Raw genomic sequence first — 21933 nt, 5'->3', positions numbered from 1 at the left:
ATAAACTTTAAATGCATTCAAAACGCTGTTACCCTTTACCCTCTTAGTCTTATTTTATTCTGTCTCGGTGGCACTGTGGGTTAAACCACAGAGCCTAGGACTTGCAGATCAGAAGGTCGGCAGTTCGAATCCCCACGGCGGGGTAAGCGCCCGTTGCTCGGTCCCTGCTCCTGCCAACCTAGCAGCTCAAAAGCACGTCAAAGTGCAAGTAGATAAATAGGTACCGCTCCGGCGGGAAGGTAAACGGCGTTTCCGTGCGCTGCTCTGGTTTGCCAGAAGCAGCTTAGTCATGTTGGCCACATGACCCGGAAGCTGTACGCTGGCTCCCTCGGTCAATAAAGCGAGATGTCACCCAGAGTTGGCCACGACTGGACCTAATGGTCAGGGGTCCCTTTACCTTTACCTTTAACTCTTCTACCTCCCCTCACACAAGAACCAACTGCACTAACTGTCTCTATTTCCATCTGTCTGCCAACTGCTTTTTCCCAACCAACCAACCAACCAACCAACCAACCAACCAACCAACCAACTAACCAACCAACCAACCAAATGTCTAAACCTCGGGCTAAGCCCTTTTATAAACAGGTAGGCTCCGCCTCTGGCTTTTCTATTGGTCTACCTATTAACTCTTTCTGTCCCCCTGTACAGACATTTTCAAATGAACGGGCAAACGCCACAACACATGATGCTCTTTGAACTTACCAGAATACTAAATAAATGCTAAGTATCGTTTATAGCATTCACAGGGGTGGAGTGGAAAGAGATACTCAGATCCAAAAAGTCTCTCTCCCCACACGACTTCCTGCCCTGCCAAAAATAAAATAGAAAGTAAATTTGTTTGTCTCCCCTTTGGCATACAGGAATTTCAAGTTTGTAATCCTGGTGGAGGGAGAGTGCCTTTGGCCAGCAGGCATTCATTTATCCCACGACTCACTTATTCTCTCAGCCCTGACAAGACAGACGCAGCTCGATGCTGTTGTTCCATTTGGTAACCGTCTGACAATATATCTTAGGAATCCATCACACTGCGATCCATGCTCTCTCAATAATTTAACTTCGGGTCTGCGGAATGAATTTAGGAGATTGGCAGATGCTGGCTGCTCTTCTGATTCTTAAGACAGATCCAGGGCTTATCGTAACATGTTGGGACATGAATTAGGTACTTTAAAAAAAACACATATATTGAATGAATGCACACTCCCTGGCCTCCGCTATTAATATTTTTGCTCAGATGCAATGGCAATTAATGCTGTGTCAGATGGTCATTTGGGGCCAAGCTAAAGTTAACAACTTTTGGTTCTCCCTCAGTGGATATTGCCGTGTTGTAAGGGACGCAGGTGGCACTGTGGGTTAAACCACAGAGCCTAGGACTTGCTGATCAGAAGGTCGGTGGTTCGAATCCCCGCGACGGGGTGAGCTCCAGTTGTTCGGTCCCTGCTCCTGCCAAACTAGCAGTTCAAAAGCACGTCAAAGTGCAAGTAGATAAATAGATACCGCTCCGGCTGGAAGGTAAACGGCGTTTCTGTGCGCTGCTCTGGTTCACCAGAAGCGGCTTAGTCATGCTGGCCACATGACCCGGAAGCTGGACGCCGGCTCCCTTGGCCAATAAAGCGAGATGAACTCCACAACCCCAGAGTCAGTCATGATTGAACCTAATGGTCAGGGCTCCCTTTACCTTTACCTTTACCTTTAAGAGGAAAAAAACACTTTCTGGAATTTATGCTGGGAAACAGCTTAATTAGGTTCAGAAAGGGATGTCTGTCTATCTACCTCTGCACAGTTGGTGTCGACACATGACAGGGCCTTTTCAGTGGTGGTTCCCCAGTTTTGGAATGCACTCCCTGGTGAAATGTGCTTCTCTCCACCATTATTAATTTTCAGGAGGAATTTGAAAACATTCCTGTTCACTCAGGCAATTGATGGCCGAAGAATACTGGTCCTTGTAACCTCAAGATAATTGGATGGAAACATGTTTAAAATGTGTTTTAGAGTGTGTTTTGTTTGTTTGTACTGTATGTCCCGTTTGCTGCCCTGGGCTCTTTGGGGAGGAAGGGTGGGATATAAATTCAATAATTACAGATAAAAATAGCAATAGGGTGGAGTCAAACGTAGTGCTAAGTGAATATACCATTATTCTGAGGATTTCTGCTTGGATAGTGAAATATCCTGCCCCTCTCCTTTCCCCCAACTGAAGCAACTTTGGGGAAGGTGAACATGGGGGGAAGAGGGGTGGGGGGAAAGTCCCATCATGCAAACAGAATTCCTTGCACTGATTTGATGCAGTAGTTAAATACCACCCACTGTCCCAGTCCTCATACAATTTGAATTTTGAGTGGTGCTGAACCCAAATGAAAAATTATTAATGTGAGGGGCAAGGAGACCAACTGGTAAATATGAGCAGCGACATTATGCTACCTTTGGGCCAGTTCATATGAGCCTGTAAATGTGTATTAATATTGCCTAGGAGTGCATTTATATCCCAGCTTTCTTCCAAAGAGCATGTTTAATGAACGCCCAGGACTGCAGTAGATTAACAGTAACTCTTTTATAGGCTAAAAGTAACGGTGCAACTGGGGTAACAAACCCTTGAAGATTTTAACAGATGTCTTACAGAGCTGTTAGAGGCCATACTTGCGCAATCCAGTCAGATGGGCGGGGTACAAAAAAACTGTTGTTGTTGTTGTTAGCATCACCTGGAGTCGGCTTTATATGTTGCACAAAAATATTGTTAGTAGCAGTGCCTACATTATTACATGAGCACTGCTCCACAGCATTTGATATTTACATTCACATATATTCATTCAAAATAAGATGGGGTATGTACTCTTTCTCATTACTGTTTGTATTACAGTTTATAATTTTTGTAAAGTGATATGTCATGCAGGTCATCGTCTGTAAAATTTTATTTTCAGTTTATGAAACAATTCTATATTCTCCCACCACGCTGACAAAGATTTACGAAACAGCAGTCAGTATACAGAATCTCTGTTCAGTGTTGGATATTATATTTGCTGAATACACAAAGCTCCACAGCTTATCTTTCATCGTACAAAGTTTGGTACCTCGCTTCATTTAAAGATTTTCAGAGACTTTGAGACTAAGGTTTCATTTTGAACTTGTTATGGTTTGAAGGAATTCTATGAAGATTGTCTATTACGTATGTATATGGTCATTGTGTTGCCTAAACATTGTTGCCGTTGTTGTTCAGTCCTAGTCAGTGCTATTTTTCTTGATAAAGAGGTTCTGGAACTCACCATGAACACCTAACTCCCTTGTTCTCTTATAATGGCAATGGCACCCACCTGAGAGGGCGAGCCAATCGGGCGCCTGGGGCAGCGTGCATACCCTGTGCCCAGGGGCGGGGCCAGCTGCCCATGGGGGCGGGGCCAGTTGGGGCAGGACGCTCTGCGGGGCCTGTACGGAGTCTGCCTGCCTCCTCCCACTCAGCTGACCAGAGATTACTAGCCCAGAGAAGGAAAGACTACAATGTCCCTACCAGAGAGGAATGGAAAAGAAAATGAACCTGATGAACTATGCCAAAATGGCAAAGCTGACTGGAAAACTCAGAAACCAGGAGGACAAAAACTTTATAAAAGAATGGGGAAAATGTACAAGTTATTTAGGAGACCACTGTAAGCAGATGGAAACATTGGCAGGATTTTAATTTCACCTGTAGTGTAATAATTACCATGGGTAATATGGATTGATATAATAGTTAGAATTTGGAGGAATATGCAGTTTTAAATGTTTCATATGGGACCCCGTGGAGGGGGTGAAGGGAGGTCGCAAGGTTCGGAGTAATCTCTGTTTATGGATATATATCTGGGGTTTTTTTATATAACTTTGTATTTGTAAAATCAAATAAAAATGATTTCAAAAAAAATGGAATGCATTTATAAAAAGCACAATGATTTGTTAATAATTTTATATTTGCTATAATAATCATAATACATATATACCCATGTATTGCATCACAGTTTCAAACACTTTTTCTTTCTTTCGTTTTGATTTTTCTTCACCTTTTATATTTATTATTTCTCTACTGAAAAATTTCAATAAAATCTAAACATGAATATTAACAAAAAGTTGTCCTCCTTGGTGGCTGGACTTTCTTTCTTGGTAAGAGACAATAACCAAAGATTGAATATCTTCCTTAGTATGTTCACTGCCTCCCATTGCCCTGCGTGTTTCCATACTACGTTTAAATGTTGAATTGGACCTTTCCCTTGCACCACAGTTGTTTGATCTCTTCTTCAAGCAGTACTGGACTCAGTGTAATAAAACATCTTTCCAAGATCCCTTCCACTTGTATTTTCTGGGGAGATCTCATTACTATGTTTTTTAAACCTTGTCAAATAGAGCTTTTGAAACAGAGGAAAGAGGGGAGGCAGCTGTAAACCCCCCCCCCCACAATGCTAAATTCTGCCAATAATTTGTCCCGCAAGCCCAGTGGCGTAGATCAGAAGAAAGCATGCGAGATGAAAAGCGGAAGGAGAGCTTCAAAGAGGGAGGTTCATGGTGCCACGGCGACGGCAGGTGGCTGGAATGAGAACAGAAGAATAAGCGTATCTGCCGAGAAAGTCCTTCCTTGAATTATTTAATGTTGCTGAATTATTCATCCAAAAATGCGAAGAATCAGAGCTGTCTCATTCATGCCTTGGTTACCGAACCATAGCTGACCCAGATGAGAAAACCAGAGAGGAGAGGCGTTGGCCAGATTGCTTCAATTTAACGGTCCACCTTTTCTAGAGGTTTGAGAACAGTTGATGAGTCACTCGTCAGAATTTCGGCTCAACTCTTGCCTGCTCTCCATCCACTGCCACTATTTGAGTTCTAGGAATTCTCCAAAACGGAAAGAGGGTAGAAACTTACCTTCTCCTTCCAAAAGGCAGGACCATCTATTCTCCAATATTCGGAGAACAATAAGAACGGGGTAGCCAATGTGGCAGTCTCAAGATGTTGTTGGACTACAAGTCCCATCATCCCTGGCCATTGGCCATGGCAGCTGGAACTGATGGGAAGTGCAGGCCAAGAGCTTTTGGGGTACACTGTTTTGGTTACCCCTGAACCAAAATAACAATGGCTTACGTCCAAAGAACTACAAGCAGAAATAAAATAGATGCAAGCATGACCTGCCAATCTTTACCCAAGAATTCACATAGCACCATAATAGGTTCCTATTGTTTCACTTGGGCAGAGCTTGAGCAAGTGGAAATGTGTTCATGAGAAGGATGTGGCTCAGTGGCAAAGCTTCTGCTTTGTGGCAAGAAGGTCCCTGGTTCAGTCCCTGGCATCTCCAGGTGGTCCTAGGAAAGACTCACCTAGCTTGGAGAGCCAGCGTGGTGTAGTGGTTAAGAGCGGTAGACCCGTAATCTGGTGAACCGGGTTCGCGTCCCCGCTCCTCCACATGCAGCTGCTGGGTGACCTTGGGCTAGTTACACTTCTCTGAAGTCTCTCAGCCCCCCTCACCTCACAGAGTGTTTGTTGTGGGGGAGGAAGGGAAAGGAGATTGTTAGCCACTTTGAGACTCCTTAGGGTGGATGTCAGGGGACTGCCATCGGAACAGGGGAGGGAGGCAGGGGGATACAGAGAGCCTCCGATGCTTCTGAGGAGCAGCTCCTCGTCCAGTGGAGAAGAGAGGGAAGGGGGCAGCCAAGTGAAGGGAGGGCTCAAAGATGCTACTGAGAGCTGAAGCGCCTCACCTAGCCCAGTTGGCCAGGAGGCACACATGCCGTTTCTGTCGCCCAGCTTGCACAGAGGAGTGAAATGTAAAGAGGGGAGGCGGAGATTTGGCGTGTCTAAGTTCTTATATTGGGGGAGAAACCGGAAGGGGCCACTCCCGGAATCTGCAAGTGACTAAGACAAACATGAACTTTGTGGTTATGCACTGTAAATAGTTTGCACCAATAAAACCTGTAAAAGACAGGTCGGAGTCCTGCCTGGTTACTCACGAGCAACCACCACAAGCACCTGACAGTAGTGATAAAGCGGGATATCAAATCCAAACTACTACTACTACTACTACTACTACTACTCTTCTTCTTCTTCTTCTTCTTCTTCTTCTTCTTCTTCTTCTTCTTCTTCTTCTTCTTCCTCGCAGGCGATACTGAGCTGGCTGGACCAATGGTCTGAGACAGTACAAGGCAGTTCTGCAGGCTCCCCAGCAGATATTATCTGCTTTTACATTGAGTTGCATTTAAATCTGATCACACGGTTGTTGGCATCCGTCAGTATTGGGAGACAATGGTAGAGTTTGCCTTCTGGCATGAAGTTGGGCAACGGGAAATTACAGCACCAGAAAGAAGGCACATTTTGCCACATGTGGTGGACATGCAAAAAACAACGAAGGTATTTTGGAAAATGACTTACAATGAGCTGAAAAAATGTTTTAAATTACCTTTGTAAAAAACCCTGAAGCTTTCTTACTAGGTATTTTAGGTCCAGAAATACTTAAGGATCAGAAGAGACTATTTTTGTATGCTACAACAGCTGCGCAGATGTTACTTGCCCAAAGATGGAAGGAGGACAATCCACCTACAAAAGAAGAATGGCAGGTGATGGACTACGCCAAATAGGTGAAAATGACCGAGGAAATCAGAGATCAAAAGGACAATAAATTTGACAATGAATGGGGAAATTTTCTAAGTTACTTGAAAGAACACGGTAAACAATTGAAAACATTGGCAGGATTTTGAAAACACTTGCAATGAAGTGAGAACTATGATAAAAATTGAGTTTTAAGAAAACATGGAGAATATGATACGATGCAGTTTGAAAAGAATATATGGGGAAACTATGGGGGGTGGAGCAAAGTTCCGGGATACTGAGAATCTTATTTGTAAAATGATTATGGTTTATGTATGATAAATGTTAAAAGTGAAAATGAATTTTAAAATGTAATAAAAAAGAGAGGAAAATTACAGCCACTGCTGTAGAGACCAAAGTGAGAGAGACATGTTTTGTTGCAGCTGGGGCAAATGAACGTATCCAGTTGTGCTGATACTATGGCATTTTTTCTTTTGGCGCTCCTCCCAGCATATATTGCATTGATATGTCAATGTTCCTTGCTCTGGGATTGTGTGGGAAATGGTTTTGACTTTAATGGATGGCCTTAAAAGACAGATAAATTCACGATGGACAAGACTATCAATGACTACTATCCGTGATGGTGATTCTTTGCCTCCTCAGCTGGAGGCAGTAAATACTTTTGAATAGCTGGAGAAGGGGAGAGGGCTCTTGTCCTCAAATGCTCCTTGCAGGCCCCCCTTGGGTTAAGAATTCAGTGTGACCACCTTGCACAGCATCGTATTCTGTAGCCAACTGTGAAAAAAACCCAGGTGGGGCTCCTTGACGGAGCCTCCTAATGAGATTCCAATGGCACTTAACGTGGGGCTTGTCTGATTGTCGGCAGAGGACAGAATGTCCAGACCTGTGACAGATCGAGTATCTTGATGAAGCACTACTGTCATAATTTAGGTAGGAAATGACTCTGATTATGACGATGATTAATAATAATGATAAGTGTCTGCCTGTCGAGGCCTCATTAGCCAACTCTTGCCTTTGTTGCAAAGTGAAGTCCTGTCTCCTGCTGCATTATTAAAAACAGACTCCAAGAGAGCCAAGCGGCGCTGTTGCCTTTGGACAGGAGTTGTCTCAGACCGTCTGTGGATCTTTTGGGGGGTTGGGGGGTTGGTAGCAGTAATAATGCAGGCATCACGCCGGCTCCCTGTGGTTAGCAAAATTGAGGGGGGGAAGAGGAAAGGAGCAGAACACCTCAAAGAGCAAAACGGGAAAGAAGTCAGTCTGAGAGTTGTCGGTCTTGTCAGGCCAAAAAAGGTCTCTGAGGTCGCATCCACACCATAAAGTTATAGCACATTGAAAGCAAACTATACAGTCGAGACCAGGGAGAAGAGTCAGTGGAAGAAGATTGGAAGAAATTTAAAGACTATTTACAGAAGTATTGCAAAATTAATGTTAGAATGATGTTTGATTGAAGTTAAGTGGTTTCTAGCTGTAATGATATAAAAGAATATGGAAAAATTGGATTTCTAAATAGGTAAAAATTTAATGTTATAATAAGATTAAAGATCAGGATAATAAGGAGGGAAAGAAATTGCTGAATTCATTAATTGAATTGGAATACAAAAAGGGAGGTATGAGGAGGTCAGGGAAACAAGGAGATGAATGTAAGATATGGAAAGGTTGATTTTTTATTTTTCCTTTTTTTCTTTTTTTTGTAAGTGTACCTATTGTGCATTTTTCTTTTATTTTTATTTTTGTCTTTTACTTTTGTATTTCTTGTTTTTATGTAATTCCTTTTTCTGAAACTTTAATAAATTATAAAAAAAAGAAAGAAAGCAAACTATACAGTGGTACCTCGGATTACAGATGCTTCAGGTTACAGACGCTTCAGGTTACAGACTCCGCTAACCCAGAAATAGTACCTTGGGTTAAGAACTTTGCTTCAGGGTGAGAACAGAAACCGTGCTCCGGTGGCGCGGCGGCAGCGGGAGGCCCCATTAGCTAAAGTGGTACCTCAGGTTAAGAACAGTTTCAGGTTTAGAACGGACCTCCAGAATGAATTAAGTTCTTAAGTACCACTTGAAGATACTGGGAACTGTAGTTCTGGGAAGCGGTAAACTACAGTTCCCAGGATTCTTTGGGGAAAGCCACATGGGTTAAATGAGCATCAGATTTGCTTAAATTGTGGTTGTGACCTGAAATTGGTCCCTCAGGTTGCTTGGAGCGAAGAAGACCACACCTCTCCTATGACATCAAGCACAGGGAGGTTAACGCTGAGAATGTTCGAAGAGGAATTCAAGCCAAGGACACAAAGGAAGATTCAGGAATATCCTTCTTTTGTCAGTGCTGCTTGCTTTCAGCGCTTTCTGGACTGGGTGGCTTTTTCTGCACAGTGACAGAGAACGGCTCCACATTTAAAAATGGCTGAATTCAAGCTGGGAAGGAAGAATTAGAATACAGTGAGCCCTCGGTTCCCAAACTCCTCTGTTGTTGTACGTTTCGGTTCTCAAACGCCAAAAACCCGGAAGTGCTCCCATTTCCGAATGCTTTTTGGAACCCGAACGTGTGACGCAGCTTCTGCTGAGGGCAAGAAGCTCTTGCAACCAATGCGAAGCCGCACCTTGGTTTTCAGATGTTTCGGAAGCTGAACAAGCTTCCGGAATAGATTTTGTTTGAGAACCGAGGTACCACTGTAAAACAATGGTGCTATTCTGCCCATTGAGCCATCAAGCTGCTGTACCGTATTTTTCCGTGTATACGATGGTGCTTTTTGCAAAAAAGTTTTTGGGAAGAATTGGGTGTCGTCTCATAAACGGATAGTGAATGCAGAGGGGGGATGTCTGATTAATGGCAGCAGCAAGCAGGAGATTGGCAGCAGCGATTGGGCGGGTGATTGGTGGCTGCGGCAAGGCCTGCTGGCGATTGGCTGTGGCTGCGGCAATTGGGCAGGCGCCTGGTGGCTGTGGCGAGGCAGGCAGGCGATTGGCAGCTGCAGCAAGTGGGCGGCTGTGCTGTTGGTGGCAGCGAGTGGGCAGACAATTGGCGCCTGCGGCGCGGTGTGCAATCAGCAGTGGCTGTGGCAAGCGATTGACAGTGGTGGGCAGGCAGGTGAGCGATTGGCTGAAGTGACCCCCCCAGCCCACCCCCAAACCTAAACAGCTTAATTTCTTAATTCTGGGTTTTAAAAAACAGGGGTCGTCTTATACATGGGGGCGTCTTCTACACGGAAAAATAATGTATTTTGCACTAACTGCAGCTTCTGGTCAGGGGTGGCCCCATGAGGATTCCACCAACCTTTCCCCCAAAAAAATCTCAAGCAGGGGGCGTGTTATACATGGAAAAATATGGTATATATATTCCAGCTCAAGCAGGAATAAGCAGGGGTGGCAACCCCTAGTGTCTGTCTATGGCATAATACTATTCTTTACTATCTGAAGGAGTGTCTCCACCTCTACTGCTCTGCTTGGACACTGAGGTCCAGTGCCGAGGGCCTTCTGGCGGTTCCCTCACTGCAAGAAGCCAAGTTACAGGGAACCAGGCAGAGGGCCTTCTCGGTAGTGGCACCCGCCTCGTGGAACGCCCTCCCACCAGATGCCAAAGAGAACAACAACTACCATACTTTTAGAAGACATCTGAAGGCAGCCCTGTTTAGGGAAGCTTTTAATGTTTGATGTATTACAGTATTTTAATATTTTGTTGAAAGCCGCCCAGAGTGGTTGGGGAAACCCAGCCAGATGGGCGGGGTATTATTATAAATAATAATACAGTAACGGATGGGATGAGTAGTTGAAATGTTATTCTTTGACTCCTGTATTTCTAGGCCAAGATTCCTGGCTGGTCTGAATCCCTCCTTTTGTTCTCAACGGCATAAGGGCCAGGTGGGTCTGGCAGCCACAGAGTTTACGACCTGCTTCGCCACTGGCACGGTTTGTAGGTCAGAGCAAAAACCGTGCCACCGTCTGCGTCTTTCCTCTTACTACCTGCTGGGGCGGTGAAGGGGAAAGCAAGGTGTTGCCTGGCAGGGGGTGAAGCCGCCGACTTCTGCTGTGCCTGTCAAGAATAAGGCACTCGTTTAGTTGCTTGTGGCGCATGCATCTGTTAGCTGGCCATCATTTAAAGCAGACCTTCAGAATTACAGTAGCTGCATAATCATGCTATCTTCTCTTATGGCAGATAGTTCACATAGCTGTTCTTTGTTGTGAAGCCCAGAGGCAATGCTGCAGGATTTTGTTTCCACTGTATGAGAGAGAGAGAGAGAGAGAGAGAGAGAGAGAGAGAGAGAGAATACCTCAAAGATGTGGTTACTTTGCAATATGTGTTTATTCAAGGAAGGGTCTGGAATATCCTTAAGGGGAAAAGTCTTTTTGCAGTTTATATTTCCCACCTCCATAATATTTTTAGATTGTTTTTGGTATTGGTGTGGAATAATAATAATAATAATAATAATAATAATAATAATAATAATACCAGCATAAGTTTGACCAAACTGCAGGAGGCAGTGGGAGACAGGAGTGCCTGGCGTGCTCTGGTCCATGGGGTCACGAAGAGTCGGACACGACTAAATGACTAAACAATAACGACAACAGCAACAATTTATTATTTGTACCCTGCCCACCTGGCTGGGTTTCTCCAGCCACTCTGGGCAGCTCCCAACAAAGATTAAAAATACATTAAAATGTCACACATTAAAAACTTCCCTGAACAGGGCTGCCTTCAGATGTCTTCTAAATGTCAGGTAGTTGTTTATCTCATTGACATCTGATGGGAGGGCGTTCCACAGGGCGGGCGCCACTACTGAGAAGGCCCTCTGCCTGGTTCCCTGTAGCTTTGCTTCTTGCAGTGAGGGAACCGCCAGAAGGCCCTCAGAGCTGGACCTCAGTGTCCAGGCAGAACAATGGGGGTGGAGACCTTCCTTCAGGTGTACTGGGCCGAGGCCGTTTAGGGCTTTAAAGGTCAACACCAACACCAATGAAAGAAAAAACATTAAAGATTTATTTGTTGCATTTATATTCTTCCTTCAAGGAGCTGAAGGTGACACACGTGTTTCTTTCTCTGCTTCCCTATTTTATCCTCACAACGGCCCTGTGGGGTAGGTCAGGTGAAACATGGTGCTTGGTCCAAGATCACCCACGGATCTTCATGGCTGAGTAGAGATTTGAAGCTGTTCAGTCCTTGGTCCAATTCAAATCCTGAAACCATTAGAGTAGCATTTATTTCACAAACGGGAAGTTATGTCATATTCCCTTCAGTACCTTCAAAGACACTCACCTAATTTGAGATTCTGGTGATATGCAGATTTGTTCAAATTAACCTGCTGAAAGGCAGGTGATTAATCAAGTATTTTTTTAATTAACTGAGACTCATAAAAGAAAGCCATTAGTCCAAAGAGGATTTTTCCTTGTGTTATGGACCAAAAATTTCAAATTGTAGAATGCCAGTGGCCCTCTCTGTACCATTCATTAATGTTAGGTTTCTTCAGCAAATTATAGTATCTTCAAGGAGCTGTAATATCTTCAGTAGGTTAATCTTTCTCTTTCTTAATAAAACTCCCCTTCTAGGGAAGTTATTGTAGGGCTCATATCTTTTTTAAAAAATGCCCATGTTTTCTGTCCTGCCCTTTGCTTTTGGATGGAGAGATGAGTGGCTGGAATCCTCTGGGTAATTCTTTACCACAGCCTTATAAAATTCATGTTAAATTTCTCTTTCTCCCACCCCCCATCATTCATTGTCAGTTGTGCCGCTATCAGCCCAATACTGCCTACATCCCTTTCCCTGAGTAGTTAATTTAGAAGCTATCAATGTGTCAGAATAGTTCAAATTATTCCTTTCAACACACATTACCTACCGCAGAGGGGTGGTGAGAGGTTTAATTAGTTAATACCCGTAAAGTGCTTTGAAGCTGCAAAGTACTATCTAAATCAGCATTATAACGCTGGAGGAAATTAGAGAAGGGATGTTATTTTCTTTTTTAACTTCGGAGGCTTATTAACATCACCGGTATTTGTAGAGGTAAAGGACGATTTCCCCACTCAGAGGCAAGAGATCAGGGCTCCAGGTTTGCTTTCTTTTCATTTGCACAGCTGGGTGTATGGATGGGGCCAGCTCTATCATTAGGCAAGGTGAGGCAGCCTCCTCATGTGGCCAGTGCTGCAAGGCAGACAGGGCTTTCATAGAATCATAGACAGGCATAGGCAAACTGGGCCCTCCAGATGTTTTGGGACTACAACTCCCATCATCCCTAGCTAACAGTGGTCAGGGATGATGGGAACTGTAGTCCCAAAGCATCTGGAGAGCCGAGTTTGCCTATGCCTGACCATAGAGTTGGAAGGGAGCCCAAGGGTCATCTAGTCCAACCCCCTTTCTTCCTGAACTCCTCTTGCCTGCTCCAATCTTCCTGAGCTGGTGCTCCAGCAACAGTGATTCGTGCTTGTTTTGAGCCTGAGCTGTCTGCCTCTGTAGAATAACAGACTCACAGAAGGCCCAAGGCCCATCTAGTCTAACTCCTGGCAAAGCCACTTCCACCCTGCAGAGGAGGTGGGATTGCAGGCGTCACAGCCCCTGCGCGATTGGGGGAATCCCCGGGCATGTCTTCCCCTGGCCAGCCAATCGGCTGGCTCTGGGGGCATGGCCTGCCCTATTTAACGCAGGCGCGGTGGGGATCTCCCTCTTTTCCCGCATACCAGCTGTTCCTGTTTTCCACCCTGAAAACGCTGGCAGCAGTAAGATAAATTCAACAGTGTAAATCAGTTTTGATGGATGTAGTAATGGAATACTGAATGGTATAGTTTCTGTAAAATATGCAGGGATTTATGCTATGCAAAATGAACCAGGGAAAGAAAAGAAGGGAAGTCACTGATATCTTAAGGATGTAAAAACGAGTACTTTAAATTGTAAAACAGAAGATATATATATTATTATGGGTCAGCTGCCAATCCCGTCATCTTCTGTATTTGGAATAGGGAAGGCCACACTTCATCCTTCACACACAGCAGAAAAAAAGTCTTGGGCTGGCCTTGTCTACCAGGAGTAGGGAACCTAGAATACTAGAATGGCAGAGTTGGAAGGAACTTCAAGGGTCATCTAGTCCAGCCCTCTGCAATGCCCTCTAGTCTGCAATCGACATCATCCCTGCCCACTGGCCATGCTGGTTGGGGCTGGTGGGAAATGCAGGCCACAAGTTCCCCACTTCTTCTGTGTCGTGGGTGTCATGTGTGTAGTACAGAAGCCAAGGCTGAGCAAGGGGAAGGGATCAACAGACAACAGGGCAATTTATGCCAGACTTCTGGATTGCTAGAATTCTTGCGAAGCAAAAAGGCAAGATTCTCCTCCCTCTCGGAAGCCACTACGACCGACTGCAATATGTGGCTCTGGCTGTTTTTGCTTTCCTTTGGTCTCTGTTGTTGCTGGTATAAACACTTAAACGTCAAGTCACAGGTTCAACTCCCTTTGGAGAGGAAAAAGTGGTGGTTTGACCTGTGCTGATTGCATTGCTGTACTTATTTTATGAGGAATAAATAATAAATAACCACAGCGTTTGTGTCTGGAACACACTGCTGTTTGCTTTTAAAAAATTTAACCTTGACTTTATCCAAGAGTGGACCCCGGTTGCTGCAAATCCTATATCTCTTCGGACAACCCAGCCACTTCCCATCTGAAATCACATGTCAGGTCCTGCTCCAAGCGTAGCATTGCCAGACTTAGATCAACCGTCGAAAGGTCTGTGGTAACTGGCTCGCCATCTCTGTAACTTGAAACAAAATAAAAAAATTCCTTCCAGTAGCACCTTAGAGACCAACGAAGTTTGTTATTGGTATGAGCTCATACCAATAAAAAACTTAGTTGGTCTCTAAGGTGCTACTAAGGGACGCGGGTGGTGCTGTGGGTTAAACCACAGAGCCTAGGACTTGCCGATCAGAAGGTCGGCAGTTCGAATCCCCACGATGGGGTAAGCTCCCGTTGCTCAGTCCCTGCTCCTGCCAACCTAGCAGTTTGAAAGCACGTCAAAGTGCAAGTAGATAAATAGGTACCGCTCCGGTGGGAAGGTAAATGGCGTTTCCATGCGCTGCTCTGGTTTTCCAGAAGCAGCTTAGTCATGCTGGCCACATGACCCGGAAGCTGTACACCGGCTCCCTCATCCAGTAAAGCGAGATGAGTGCCGCAACCCCAGAGTCGGTCATGACTGGACCTAATGGTCACCTTTACCTTAAGGTGCTACTGGAAGGAATGTTTTTATTTTGTTTCGACTACAGCAGACCAACAGGGCTACCTACCTGTATCTGTAACTTGAGTTCTTTTACAAGGTTTAGCATTGGCGCTGGGGAACAGTAGGGCTCTTAACAGCTGTGCGGCAGGCAGAAATTCAACCGATTAAGCCCTTTCTAATATGGAAACAATGTTATGGGGAAAAGTTCTACTGACATTCTATTTATTTTACTTGTGCTGGGCCCCCTGAGTTTTTCTTTTTCTTTTTTGAGGGAAGGGAACCTTCACCCCACTTGCAAAACAGAACGCAAATTCGCACGTAACACAAATGTTTTCATTTTGAGTGTGTGTGCAATGGCGGCAGAGGTGCCCAATCTACATACATTGCTCTGGGACCAGAAACGATCTGGCTTGCACACCCCTAGCCAGCCTGGAAATTGATGTGCAAAGATCCTACTTTAGATCTGAAACAGTTTCCTTTGCTAGCCTTTTCGGCTCTTGTTGCGAACAGACAGTTTGGCGCAGCTCCGATCCTGCGCTCCCCCTTTCCTCTCAAACCACCCAGTGATGCAGAAGGCGATGCCTTTTTCCTTCCCCCTCCCAGCCGTTTCATGCGCTGCAACCGTTGTCCCTCTTGCCTCCCCCTTGCGGGGCCCTTCCCCCTTTTCACTGTAGTAATAGTGACATTTGCTGGGAAAGGCTGGAAGCAAGCATCACACAGCTCTGGTCCCCTCTTTTGCCGTGGATCTGTCCAATTCTCGCCTTACCTCTCGCAAATTCAGGCTGCTTCAGACCTGGGCGAGTCAGGAGGGGATCCTCCGCACCATCGCACCATCTCCTTGGCACAATGGTGGGGCAGGAAGAGCTTGGATAAACAAGACCCTCTCTCTCTTGGAAGGAATGGCCAGGGCTTGGCTTTAAGGAAGCACCTCTCTTTCTCTGCCGCCGCTGCTGCTGCTGCTACGCCTTCAAAGGATATTCTACCTGGCACAGTGTCAACAAGATCTCTGGGCGAAAACCCTTCCTCTCTGCTTGTATATGGCAAAGTTTCTCGCGGTGCTTCTGGGCTGCACATTGCCGGGCAAGGGACACTCCCCCATGTTCGAGGTAAGCGCCAGGGGGCTTTGCAGGGTGCAGGTGCAAGCTAAAAAAATCTGATGATATCCTTGTTGCATTTGTGCTTGCTTGCTTCTTTTAAATGCCTCAATGGTCCTTTGGCCAGATCAGGGCTCCTCGGTCATCACAGCCACCCCCACCCCTCCAAGTGCTAGCCAGCCTGCTTTCTGGGTGGGGTAAAAAGAAGGGTGGTGGTGGTTGTGGAGGAGATGGACCCACCTGTGGTTCTCCAACGCAAGAGCAGAACTGACTTCTACTTGACACATCAGTGCGTTAGCTGTCAGTTGACTGGAGTTTAATTGCACCCTCTTGACATCCGCAGCACATGCTGGGGATATCTGTAGCTTTTCCCCAAGCAGGGATATTTCCTGACTGCTTCTCTGGAGGACTGAAATCATCCTGCTGCGGTGGGGGGGGGGGGGCAGGCGGGCGGGTGGAGAAAGGAGCCAGGGTACTTGTTAGTCTAGGAAGAGGTTCTTGGTGTAAAGTCTGCATCCTCTGTTGATTCCCCAAAGGAAATTGCACTTGAACTAGAAAGTGACTTCCAGTAAACTGTCAAATGCAAGTGTGTGTGTGTAGAGGGGAACACAAGGTCCAGAATGTGAATGAAGAAGGTGTATTTCAACTGTGGTGGAGCTGGAAAACGACAGAGGGGAAAAAAGGTTGCAGACTCGTGTGTGCTTTCTAAGTATCAGCGATGCAAGGTGATTCTCGCAAATAAGAAGCTGAGATGACTTTGGCCAACTTTGGCTCAGCTCCTGTGCATTGTATTTAGGAGTTTGAAAGCTGGTTTTTGCATCTTTTGGCGAGGTTCCGTCTTGCTTAGACGGCACGACTTCTAAAGTTGGAATGTGTAGATTGATACGCGTACGCAGGAGCACAGGAAGCTGTGTTGTCCCGGTCTATCTTGCTCGGTACTGTCTAAACCAGCCTTTCTCAACCTGTGGGTCCCCAGATGCTGTTGAACTACAACTCCCATCACCCCTAGCTAGCAAGGCCAGCACTCAGGGATGATGGGAGTTGTAGTCCAACAACATCTGGGGACCCACTGATTGGTGGTGTCTCTCCAGGATTTTAGTCAAAGCTCTCTCCAAGCCTTACCTGGAGATGCCAGGGAGATGCCAGAATGGATGCTTTGCCACTGAGTTATGGCGCTCCCTCCCAATAATGCTGGATATGGGCAAGGAATCCCTGTGTTTCATAGAATTGTAGACTTAGAAGGGACCACAAGGATCATCTAGTCCAACCCCTTGCAATGCAGGAATCTTTGGCCCAACACGGGGCTCAAACCCACGACCCTGAGATCAAGAGTCTCATCCCTGAGCTATCCCTGCTCCACCTGGTATGGCCTTGGCTCTGTCACTGTCTCTCAGGTTAACCTACCTCACTGGGTTGTGGTGAGGCTCAAAAGAGGCCACTCCCACTTACGTCTCCCTGCGGAAAGGAGATACACAGATATACAGTAAATCCACCCATAGTATGGAGTTTTGGCCCCATGTTTGGGATCATGCCACCTCCAGCCAGTCCAGCCCAGGCAACTTGCAGCCAACAATGACAGGAAGGCAGTGAGCAATAAGCACGATTTATGGCAAAAGTAAAGATTAAGCCCAGTGTATTTTGTGCTGTCCTCAGCTCTTTGTCAGCAGAAATTTGAATACAAAGTGGAGGCAGGGAGGAATATTATAGCAGCCCAGTGCTAAGGACCTTTTCTTGGAAGACACACTGGGCTGAGTTCCTGGGACAGAAGCCTTAAGCCACTGATTTTCTAGCTCTCTGCACCGGGGAACCTGGGAATCCACTGCAAGGGATTCTGGGTGATGTTTAAGGATGTGCTCTCAGCTCGTGCAGGCTTCACTGATGGCTCACCTGGGCTGCTCTAAAACACACCTGTGGTGCAGTTAGGCCTTGGTAGGCTCTTGAGATAATGGCTTTACAGGAAGCACCCATCTTTTGTTGGCCCTGTGTTTTTGTACAGTAAGAACCCAAAATATAAGCCCAGAAAGGACCCAATTAACAAGCACTGCCATGTTTATTTTCCTTTCGGAGGAAGGGGTTCTGAAGAGTTGTGGGGCCTTTGTGTTGTTGTTGTTTAGTCGTTTAGTCGTGTCCGACTCTTCGTGACTCCATGGACCAGAGCACGCCAGGCACTCCTGTCTTCCACTGCCTCCCGCAGTTTGGTCAAACTAATGTTAGTAGCTTCGAGAACACTATCCAACCATCTCGTCCTCTGTCGTCCCCTTCTCTTTGTGCCCTCCATCTTTCCCAACATCAGGGTCTTTTCCAGGGAGTCTTCTCTTCTCATGAGGTGGCCAAAGTACTGGAGCCTCAGCTTCACAATCTGTCCTTATAGTGAGCACTCAGGGCTGATTTCCTTCATAATGGATAGGTTTGATCTTCTTGCAGTCCATAGGACTCTCAAGAGTCTCCTCCAGCACCATAATTCAAAAGCATCAATTCTTCGGCGATCAGCCTTCTTTATGGTCCAGCTCTCACTTCCATATATCACTACTGGGAAAACCATAGCTTTAACTATACGGACCTTTGTTGGCAAGGTGATGTCTCTGCCTTTGTAATATTTGCTTATTGAAAAATATGCAAGGAGGGGGGCATAAGAAGAAGCAAATTTACTCCTCTCAGCAGACAGCACAGAGCATATATCAGATGCTCAGATGGCAATTTGCACAGTCCCTCCAAGACTCCACCTATTTAGGTCCCCCCCCCCTTCTACCATGGAGGAAGCAATTTGTACTTTAAAAGACAGAAAGAAAAATATACCTCTAGACTTCAGACTGATGGGATGATTAGGTCTGTGGCTGGGAGAAATCTACTTGGGGAACTAGTTTTAAAAAACCCAATAAAAACTTTTTTAAAAATTGCAACAGGTGAAGGCTGGGTTTTTGCAGCTGGCAAGGATATAATTGCCTCCTTTGCAAATCACTTTTATGAGAAGTTTCAGATGCTCAGCTGTGGGAGAAAGCTGGGCGTGTGTACCATTATCCAGTTAAAGATGCAAGGGACTTGATGGGAGCATGAAGCAGCTGTGGTGAAGGAATTATACTAGCTCCCAATTAGTTTCTGAGCACAATTCAAAGTGATGGGCTTTTGCTTATAAAGCCCCTTGGTCCAGAAGACCTTTGGGGATGACTTCTCCCATGATAACCCTTCTCTTCCCCACCACAATGTGATCATCGAATGACGCGCTGCTTTGAACTCAATAGTCTGCGATGGTCAGATCAATGTCTGCAAGGAGCAGGGCCTTATCTGTGATGGCCTCACAAGCCATGGCAGAAGCTACTGAAGAACACTTCAAGCACTGCAAGCTTTTGCTTCTTCATTCGACACATGTGTAGGAGGACATTTTTTAATTATTGTCATTTTACTTCAAGATATATTCCGTGCAACATTTTGGCATCCCATGCCATGCACACTTCAGATCCACGAGAGCAATTTGCTGCCGCCGAAAATTCCCATCAAAAGGCACAGGCACAGCCAACCAGCTCTTGGGGTCGTCTAAAATTAGCTGGCTCCTCTGGCAGCGCCTACATCTGACAGCACAAAAGGCTTCAGCATCATCAAGTTGAGTGTCGGGAAGCATTTGGTACTCGGGGAAGAACAGAGGGTGAATTAGCAAGCGCTTCTAATTCCATTTGATACTTTCTTCGTCTGGAATTGCTTTTGTGTGTTGGATGAAAGAGGCCTTTAGCTTCTCTGCATGCGTGTTTGATGCTTCAAATGTATCTTTGGATTCACCAGACCATGTAGAGTCCGCCCCCCCCCCCAGTGCTGCAAATTTATTTTTTAAAAAATATTTTTATTGGTTTCCCCATGTATACATCCTCTAACAATTTTCCATATTTCCCCTCCTCCCCTGGACTTCCCTCATATTCCCATTTTGTTTTATTTCCACATTACTTGCCCTGCGTGTTATTTCCCCAATACATATAATCTTACCTTTTGTTATATACAATTGTGTTTGTTTATTCAAACCCTTCCAGTGAGTCCAATTCTTTATGTTGTTTCTTCATATATGTTGCAAATGGTTCCCGTTCTCTTTTAAAGTCTTTGTTATCCTTTTCATGTATTTTATCTGTTAATTTTGCCAGTTCTGCATGTTCCATAAGTTTCCCTTGCCATTGTTCTTTTGTTGGTATTTCTTCTGTCTTCCAAGCTTGTGCTAATATAATTCTTGCCGCTGTTGTTGCATACATAAATAATTTCCAATTTTCTTTTTTTAAATCTTGATCTAAAATTCCTAGGAGGAATGCTTCTGGCTTCTTAACGAAAGTCTTTTAAAACATTTTTTTCCAATTCAGTATATATCATTTCCCATTTCCCAATTTCTAACCCTTTTGCATTCCCACCACATTTGATAAAATGTACCATTGTTTTCTTTACATTTCCAGCAGGTTTTAGATCCAGTGCTGCAAATTTTGAGATATGTACAGTCTTGTGACTCTGATGTCAGAGAGGAAGACTGAGCTGGTGTGTGTGTGTGTGTGTGTGTGTCCATTTTCAAGCACAATCCAAAGTGCTGGCTTTAAAAGCTTAGGACCCAGGAATCCTGAATCACATATCCCACCCTCCCCATGCATGAAACTGTCAGGCCATTAATTACCGCCTCAGATACCTCACTTCACCCAACATGTAAAGTAAAGTGGGTGGTAGAAATTCAAGGCACATTTAAAGCACCTCCCAAGAATCTTGAGAACTGTAGTTTGAGGGTGCTGGGAATTATAGCCCTGTGAAAAGTGGACTATAGCTCCCAGGATTTCGGGGGGGGGGGGAGGGATCATCTGTGCTTTAAATTTATGGTGTCTGTATAGCCATCGTGAATAGACATGGGGCATTTTCAGGCAATCAGCCTTCTTTATGGCCCAGTGAGAGCTGGACCATAAAGAAGGCTGATCGCCGAAGAATTGGTGCTTTTGAATTATGGTGCTGGAGGAGACTCTTGAGAGTCAAATGGACTGCAAGAAGATCAAACCTATCCATTCTGAAGGAAATCAGCCCTGAGTGGTCACTGGAAGGACAAATCCTGAAGCTGAAGCTCCAATACTTTGGCCACCTCATGAGAAGAGAAGACTCCCTGGAAAAGACCCTGATGTTGGGAAAGATGGAGGGCACAAGGAGAAGGGGATGACAGAGGACGAGGTGATTGGACACTGTTCTCGAAGCTACCAGCATGAATTTGGAGCAGGGACTGAGCAACAGGAGCTCACCCCGTTGCGGGAATTTGAACCGCCAACCTTCTGATCGGCAAGTCCTAGGCTCTGTGGTTTAGCCCACAGTGCCACCCGCGTACCAATGTTTTAATAAATATATGCAAATAAATAAACTAACCAGGGATGATGCTTCCAGTTTTGGAGAAAGAGGAAACTTTTGGCATGATGTCACCTAGGAGCTCAACCAAAAACTAAAGCTTGAGTAACGGGTGTTTCATAGGATATTAGAATCATATAATTATAGTTGGAGTCAGAGGTCGATTTAGGACTGTGTGACCAGTTCTGCTGCACTGGGTGCCAAGCCTAATGGGAGCCACAGGGCTACACAACTATGACATAGTGAACTGAGCAGAACCGAAGGTGAGAGGCAGGGCGGTGTGCTGAATTTTGGCCTGGCACAGGGTGTTGCTGAAATTTGAAAGACCAAAGACAGCCCTGCTGGAGTCCAGCAACCTCTGGAGAGTCACAGGATTCCCCATGGCTGCTGTAGATGGAGAAAGTCCTTCAGTGGTCAGCAGTATACTGGCAGATTCCCCTAATCTCCTATTGGGAAACCCAATAGGCACACAGAGGGGCTTATGGGAGCTTAGGAATGGGAGATATATTCTGTTTTTCAGGGAACTGGAACCCCATCTTCATCTGTTGAATTTATGCCTTGAACGCAGCCCTCAAAGAAACAGGAATCCCACTGAGAAGCAGAAAAGCCTAAGCTCCTGCAGAATAATGGACTCTTTGATGAATCACTTTGGGTTTCTAGGTGTCCTATATATAGAGCTTTCAGCAGTGAATAAAGAGAAGGGACTATTGCTGCATTCATGTAATGGTTTAATTTATTGACAGCCACTCAGATTCCTTCCCCGAACCTCAAGCC

At 45.4% G+C, this 21933-nt stretch overlaps 1 protein-coding gene across 1 annotated transcript in view; it reads left to right on the top strand.

The window, feature by feature from the left end:
- The first annotated feature begins 15629 nt into the window (after window positions 1–15629).
- Window positions 15630–21933, top strand: part of RASGEF1B (RasGEF domain family member 1B) — a 264461-nt gene continuing 258157 nt past the window's right edge. Inside the window, exon 1 of the mRNA XM_083458826.1 lies at window positions 15630–15831. Coding sequence (XP_083314952.1) covers window positions 15763–15831 — 69 coding nt within the window. The 5' untranslated portion in view covers window positions 15630–15762. The remainder of the gene's footprint in view (window positions 15832–21933) is intronic.

The sequence above is a fragment of the Podarcis liolepis genome, assembly GCF_965112155.1.
Source record: "Podarcis liolepis genome assembly, chromosome: 9".
NCBI classification, from domain to species: domain Eukaryota; kingdom Metazoa; phylum Chordata; class Lepidosauria; order Squamata; family Lacertidae; genus Podarcis; species Podarcis liolepis.
The sequence above is the reverse complement of the archived record's forward strand: the minus strand, read 5'-3'. Positions and strand labels throughout refer to the sequence as shown.